This window comes from Mesitornis unicolor, unplaced genomic scaffold (genome assembly GCF_000695765.1).
Source record: "Mesitornis unicolor isolate BGI_N332 unplaced genomic scaffold, ASM69576v1 scaffold20404, whole genome shotgun sequence".
NCBI classification, from domain to species: Eukaryota; Metazoa; Chordata; class Aves; order Mesitornithiformes; family Mesitornithidae; genus Mesitornis; species Mesitornis unicolor.
In genome coordinates, this window is record NW_010179693.1 from 58,066 (window position 1) to 65,291 (window position 7,226).

At 44.0% G+C, this 7,226-nt stretch overlaps 1 protein-coding gene across 1 annotated transcript in view; it reads left to right on the forward strand.

Annotated features, from left to right (window-relative positions):
• Positions 1-3,516, forward strand: part of LOC104539372 (trans-2,3-enoyl-CoA reductase-like) — a gene marked incomplete at its 3' end in the record, with an annotated part of 26,649 nt that extends 23,133 nt beyond the window's left edge. Inside the window, exons 3-4 of the mRNA XM_010182875.1 lie at positions 2,150-2,194; positions 3,413-3,516. Of these exons, the coding sequence (XP_010181177.1) occupies positions 2,150-2,194; positions 3,413-3,516 (149 nt within the window). The remainder of the gene's footprint in view (positions 1-2,149; positions 2,195-3,412) is intronic.
• Between the last annotated feature and the right edge of the window lie 3,710 nt (positions 3,517-7,226).

The window sequence follows — 7,226 nt, forward strand, 5'->3', positions numbered from 1 at the left end:
CAGATAAGCACCAGTCCCTCATGCTCTTGGATTGCCATTAATCTCTGCAGGAATCTCACTGAAAGCAGGAAACCCTCACATTTAGACTAAACCCAACACAACAGTGTTTGGACTTTGTCCCCCACTCCATTTGCATAGCATTTGCACTTGACATTAACCAGAGGCACCCTATCAATATTAAAAGCTGGGAAGGAGCATCCCAGCAGCTAATTTTGGGTCCCTCCAAAGTGCACCCAACACCGTGAGGATGGCCTGGAAACCAGCGAGGAGCAGTGGTGTGATATCAAGGTCACTGCAGACAGGCGAAGGCGCACTTCCATCTGTCTAAATCTCTGAGTATATTTGAACATTACGGTGTTCTGAGGCTAAAGGACTGGAAATGTGGGATGATGGGCTTAAACCACCTCTGTTTGCCCTTGTGAAGATTATGAGCCATACCTAAAAGTGCACCGCCACAGGATCAGGTAAATTGGCTTTTATTGAAACATAGTGTAATATGAGGGAGGGGTGCTGGGGGGGAAGATTCCAATTTAACTCAAGTACATTGCATTTCAGGCTCCCAAATAACTATTGATATCTGCTGTCCTGGAGCAAATCATATCTTCCTTGACAAGTCAGACAGCTGCTCTTTCTCTATCTCCCCTTTGTTATCTTTAATAGGCAGGGATTGTTGCGGTGCCTCAAAAAAAATGCTTGCGACTTACGTGATGGATGTCTCACCTCTTGCTATTAGCCCTGGTTCACGGGATCATCTAATGTCTGTTCCTGCCTCCAAAACTCACACTTAAACCAAATGCTTTTGAAAGGAGCACTTGAATGCTGGGTCCTGCAATGCAGTGGGTGCAGTGTACAGCTCCCTGTCCCCTCCAGGTGATGGCTGTGGGGTGGCCGAGCTCTCCTGCTCATCCTGAACTGCAGTGAAGGTGGGAGCAACCTCTGGAGCTCATCTGGTCCAGGCTTTCAAGCCGTATAAGGTTGCTCAGGGTCCTGCCCAGCTGAGGTCTGCTACCTCCAGGCCTGTAGATCCTACAGCTTCCCAGTGCAAGTGCTCCTGTGTTTGTCACTGCGACAAAGTCATCGGGAAGGATTTTTTCCCATTTGTTTAAGCTATGGGAGTGCTGATATCTTAAAAACAGGAATACTGACAATTATAAGATAGGTCTAAAGAAAACCATGGCTATATTTGACCAGTTTCACCCAGACTTTGAATTGAAAAGACAGAGCAAATCTCTTTCGGGCTGTCTGCTGTCCTAAGGTGTGTCAAAGGAAATAAAGACAAATGCGTTGGAAATGGCTGGGGGTGGTGATCATGCAGCTGTTCCCTCACTTTCTGCCATCAGACCTGGCTGCCCCCAAACACCATGGGGCTGGGTAAGGTCTCCTCAGGCTGCCCCAACGCCAGATGTGCTGGCTCAGCCCAAAAACCCCACACAGGCACTACAAAGAGCTGGTCGAGTTAACAACTTGAACAGCCGAAATCTCTCTGCAGTCTTTCTGTGGCACTTGCTCTGATTCCAAGAGAAACAAATGCAGCTGTACCTGCTTGAACAAAGTGAAAGGTCTCTGTTCAAAACCAGCAAAGGGCACCTTGTAACAACTGCCAACTGCTATTGTGCATTTAGGAGCAACCTGTACACACCAGCATTTAAAAACCTGCTTCTAGGAAACATCCGTAAGTTGATGGAAGTCACACGTAACCCAGTATTAGTGACCCAGGTGCTTCTGCTTTTTGTGTCTCTATTTGCTTGACTAACAGAGCTACTGACTCAGCAGCTGTGATGAACAACATCATCAAAATAGGGAAAGGCAAGATTGAGATATTTCATAAGGTGGCTTGCTAAATACAGCAATAAACAGAGTCCTCTTCATAATTCCCAGTGGTGCACCCACTTCCATTTTTTCATGCACTGGTGGAGTATTCAGAATTGAAATTGGCCCTTTCAATGCTCAAGTGGGGAGAAAGGATTTCTGCTCTAATGTGTGTGTGCTTCTCATAGCTCGCCTGTATTCTCTTTTTATAGCTGTGACCCAAACACAGGATTTTTTCTAACCTTACATTCATAGCTATCAGCTAAAAAGGATACTAACAGAAAGAGAACTTTACATCCTCCACCATGACATTAACAGCCGTGTTTTCTGCTTTGAACAGGTCCCCAGTGGTACCCTTCCCGTGTTGGCCTGCAACTAGACCGCAGTAAGTGTTCATATGGCTGAACACAGCCACCTAATGTGTTACTAATCCTTTGACAAGCTCTCCTCCTAACAGTATTACTCTCTCGATATGTGTTATTAGGTGAACTGTTAGCGCTTTTTCATTAATTGATATCAACAATTAACTTATTAGCTGTCTCATTAATAAAGGAATCTAACAGTTTTCGTAAGTGCTGCATAAAAGTGTTTCAGAACATAATGTATGATCAAATAATGAAGACAAAGCAGTTTTAAAATGATTCACTGGCTTCCCTCACTTACTGTGTTATATCAGTGGTAACACTTGCTCACAGCCTCCTCAGAAGATACAACTGACTGCAGGAGGAGCCTCTTTTTTGGGCCAGTACACCAGTTTTGGTGGATGTGGCAGTGGAAGATGAAGCTGCCACTGGCCATGTGGCATTCGGTCTGTGGGCATGCAGCACTGCAGAGCCCTAGAAAAGGAGAGCTCAGCATCTGGTGGAATTTAGCACCCTTGCTAACTTAAACAGTCGAGAAATATCGAAAGGGAGATACAATACATAAAGTGGCAAAGAGAAAAGAAGTGTCACAACCGCAGCAACATGCCATGCCAGTGGCTGCTGGGGTTTCCTAATATCCATCTCACAGGCTCTATATGCAAGAAAAACCCCAAATATTGCCATTTTATAGCTCTGCTTCTACACTCTGGGTCCATCAGGCCTGAAAGCAAAATAATGCGGGTCTGCTTGGATCAGACAGCTTAAAAAGAGACCTTGACTGTGGGCCTTTGCCCGAGAAGTTGTGTTCATTACCTCTTGTAAAACAGCCTGAAAATGCAGAAGCTTCAGCAAAAGGTATCGGCGAGGGAGACGCTGCATAACATCGACTTTCCCATTAGTCTTGCAAGACAGAACAGAAAGTGCGATAGGAAATTGTCTGTGTGATTGCACGGCATGTCTCTAATGGCCTAGATGAACAGAGATAGCACCGTAACAAGTGCGATGCATTGCCACCAGAGACACGTCAGGCTAATGCTTTTGTTAAAATGAGAGGAGAATAACTCTCCTAGAGATGTTCTGAGCTGCTAACCTGGAGAATAAGTACCAAGCCAGCAAAATAAATCAGAGTACATGTTGGGCCTACACCTTGGCCATTAACAGGGCAGTCTACATGTTGTGCTGAGCTGCTGAGAGGATGCCTCTTGTTCATGGCGTTTCCTCTTCCCTTTTTGTCATTGCAGATGGGCCCTACTTGAAGGATTCCGTTAACATTCAAAGTCTCGCCGTTTCCTCCATCATTACGCTGTATTTTACAGACCTGGGTCAGCAGGTTGGGTGGACCACAGTAAGTGTCTCCTTGCAGCAATCAACGTGATGCATCTTCACGTACAGGGTGTTTGAGCATCAAATCACTCCAACTTCCTTAGCCTGTCCTTCCCGCTGTCAAACGGTGCAATTCCTTTATCAGCAGTCAAAACAGAATTAAATTGATAGTGAGCCAAGTTATCAGCCTGCTAACTCTGACATCCAATTAAAGATTAGAAGGTGGACATAACACCATTGCCTAAATCCATTATTAAAAACAGTTTTAGCTTATCTAGGGTTTATATGCCTGTGCAGGACCTGTAGCCAAATACATTCATTTGCTGCAAGGCTCCTCAGCTTTGAAAGTGGAAGGTTATTAAAAACAACAAAAGAAAAGGGGGATATTTGATAATCTTGTTACTAAAAAGAGAAAAATTATTGGATGGGAATCTGTTACTCTTTGTTCGCCTGAGGAACAGCTCTGAGATGAGCCACTGCCCTTTGGTTCTTCATTTGATTAATGGTAACTGAGGTCCTGCTTCCCCCAACCCATCCCAGCACCTCTTGACCGTGGACTTTCCTTGCAAAGCAGAACTGTGAGCAGTGCAGCCTCCTGTTTACTACTACCAAGTAATCTGCAAGAGCCTGATTTATTCTCTCCTTTCCTGGTGGTTTATGTAGCCTGAGACAGAAACATAACTAAAGCTTAATACCCCATTATAAATAGTGCAGTTATGACTAGGCATTGATACTGCAGGCAGTGGCATTTTTTTATGATTTAATCTGTGTGCATGGAAAGTTGACTCCATGAGTTTCTGAATATTCATTGTAACCTGTTCTGCTCTGTATTCAAAAATGTCTCCATTCTCAGTGGGAGGAATCTTCTTCCCAGCCACATCATTTGAGCAGTCAAGAGATATTTATATTATAGCTAGTCTACAGCAATAGAGAAAAAGTTCACAGAGGATTGTATTTGAACAAGAGCAATTAAGAATGTATTTGTACACAGGATGTATAGTTTTACTGCCATTTTTACTGTACTTACAGCTCCCATTCAAATCCCCTTGATGCTCTCTCAGATTTATGCACAGTGAGGGATGCTTCTGATTTAAAGGGCTGACATTTAAACAAACGAGGCACAGAATAAAAATATTCTTATCTCATCAGCAGAATGATAACTGAGGTACAAAAGGCCACGTTCAGGTCTGGACTGCAAGAACAGATACAGAAGCACATGGAGATGCATTGGTGCTCCAAAGGTCGATGCATTGGGCACAGATGTGTCTGAGGGAAAATTAAGCACAGAAGTGGGTCCTCAGGGGCTTTTTCACCTCACTGCAGACCACACTTGAGGATCAAAGACACAAAGACCCCCAATCTCAGGGATTTCCACCAAGAAAAGGAGCTCATAGTTGTTTAAAACAGGAAAGTGGTGCTCACCTCTACCTCCTGGGAGCAGTAGCCTCTCCAGGGATGTTGTAAAGTAAGAGATGATGCTCTTGTCTGTTCCCAAACAAACAGCTTGGGTCCCTAAGTCGAGGGAACTATTCCAAATCGAGAAACCTCAGCTTCGTTTTTCGAGCATGTGTGGTCTCTGCTTTACTGTTCTGGTCAGACTTCACCCTGGGAACTCACGAGTTGTCTCCTGTTGTCCTCTCAGTCCCTCTGTCAGAGGGAGCCACCTCATAGGAATGATGTTTCCTTCTTATCCTTGGCCTTCTTAAAGCATGGTTCTCAGGGATGGAAATATTTTGGGTGTTTTATGAAATATTTTGGGTGTTTGGTGCTGTGAAAGGCCAGACATCCCCTAGGCTCAGGTTGCACCACAGGTCTGAGCTTGGCTGACCAGACTGTAACGTATTCTGGACGGTGGGCTGCTCTGAAGGAGAAGGGAGGACAAACCAGGTTGAGGCCTTTGCAGGTGTCCTCCACTGGAGCAATTAAGCCTCTTCTGAGAGTTCTCCTGTCCTAGGATAACACAGGCAGAAATCAAGCTCAGGTGGCTCTTTCAGAAGAATGGAAGCCCTCAAGGCTCCATCCCCAGAAAGCGATTTACGGAGAAAACAAAACTGGTTTCTTATCGTCATGGATTTTGTTAGGACTCTGTCTACCTTGCCTTCTTTTTCATAAAACAATATTATCTGAAACACATAATTTACTTCTGTGCAACATTTACCAATTCTTATACCCTGCATCTGGGGTGGACACTTGAGCTTTGCTGACTGATGCTGCAGAGACACCAATAGGAACTGAGTTTACAGATCTTTTCCATGTGCCTCCTGCAAAGATTGTACCCCAGGGGTGTTTGAAATTCCCACCACTGGAGTGATGGGGTTTATTTTTAATCTCTGTCCAATTTTGGGCCTAAGCAGGTTTGACAGAGACCTCTTGTTATATATTGCAATGCAGCATGTGACTTTTTGAAACATGGTCGGTGTTTTACCGCTAGGAATTCATATTGCTGCTGGAGTCAAAAGGAAAAAGAAAACCATTCTTCCTACTCAGATGCAGGCTTCTGTTAAAGCTTTCCTCATTTGAGCAGTGATTGCAATTTCTGATTTATCACCTTCTGTTGTCTGATTGCTACCCAGGCAGACTACCAGAAAGATCAAAATAGAGCTGAGGAAACAGCACAGAACTGTGAAAAATAGATTTTACCTCCAAGTGTGTGAATTTCATAAGATTAACCCTGAAACACAGTGCTTGAGTAAACATTGTTTGTAACTGTGAGTTAAAGTTAGGGATTGCTTAAACACTTTGACTTCTCAGAGCCTTACAATACTGAGACTGGCAGCATAACTGCTCCATTAGTTTAGGTTACAGCTCCTTAGGTTGTACATTTCTTTTTGTTTTGTGTTTGTACGGTCTCCCTGCACACACACACACATAAACCCTTCCTATACGACTCCAATTCTACACAGCTCTATGATACAAATAATCATAGAGAAAACCTTTGATTCTCTCTGATTTGAGTTATCACTTCAACAGACGTCTGCTGGTGTAAATCAGCTGGCTGAAAAATGGAACTGTATTTAATAGGTTTAAGATTATACTATACATAATTTTTATGGAATAATTTAAATTGAAAAAAAAAAGATTCTGCTCAATTTAGAAGTGTAGAGACTGATACTTATTTAAACTCAAGAACATCTTTGAAATCTGAAAATTAGCTTTCACTAATTGGTCTGTTCCCATCTGGCTGGCAAGGAAAATTATCACCGTGTTAGGGATTGTGGAAAATGGACGAGAAGCCAAGAGATGCACAGATTGCTCTGCCTGTGGCTGGCAGAGCTCACACAGTTGGTCCTGACTTGTGGATCAGTCCCATAAAGTCTGTGGGGTGGGTGTAATACCAAGCAATCCATGAGTATCAATGGGGCAGCTTTGATCTTTCCCTGGGGAACAACTCCAGATGCTTTCCCTAACGCGGGAACAGGAGAAGAGACTTTGGTAAAGTTTTATAACCTCTTGATGGGATGTAAGAAGCACAGACAATTGTAACTGGAGAAAAGAGACAGGATCTGAGGAATCTGGAGGAGCGGGAGGGCTGGGAGTCCCAGCAAACGTGTGGGCCAGTGCGCAGGAGATAAATGTAACAAAACTGGTATGGACATTACTTAAGAAGGCATTTGAGAACAAGGCTAAGAGAGAGCTGAGGATCTGTAGGCTGCACCAGTGGAATTTGCCAAACTGAATGGCACTTTCCGGGAGTTGTGGGTACCTGGAGAGCTCTGCAGCGGTGCCAAAGGA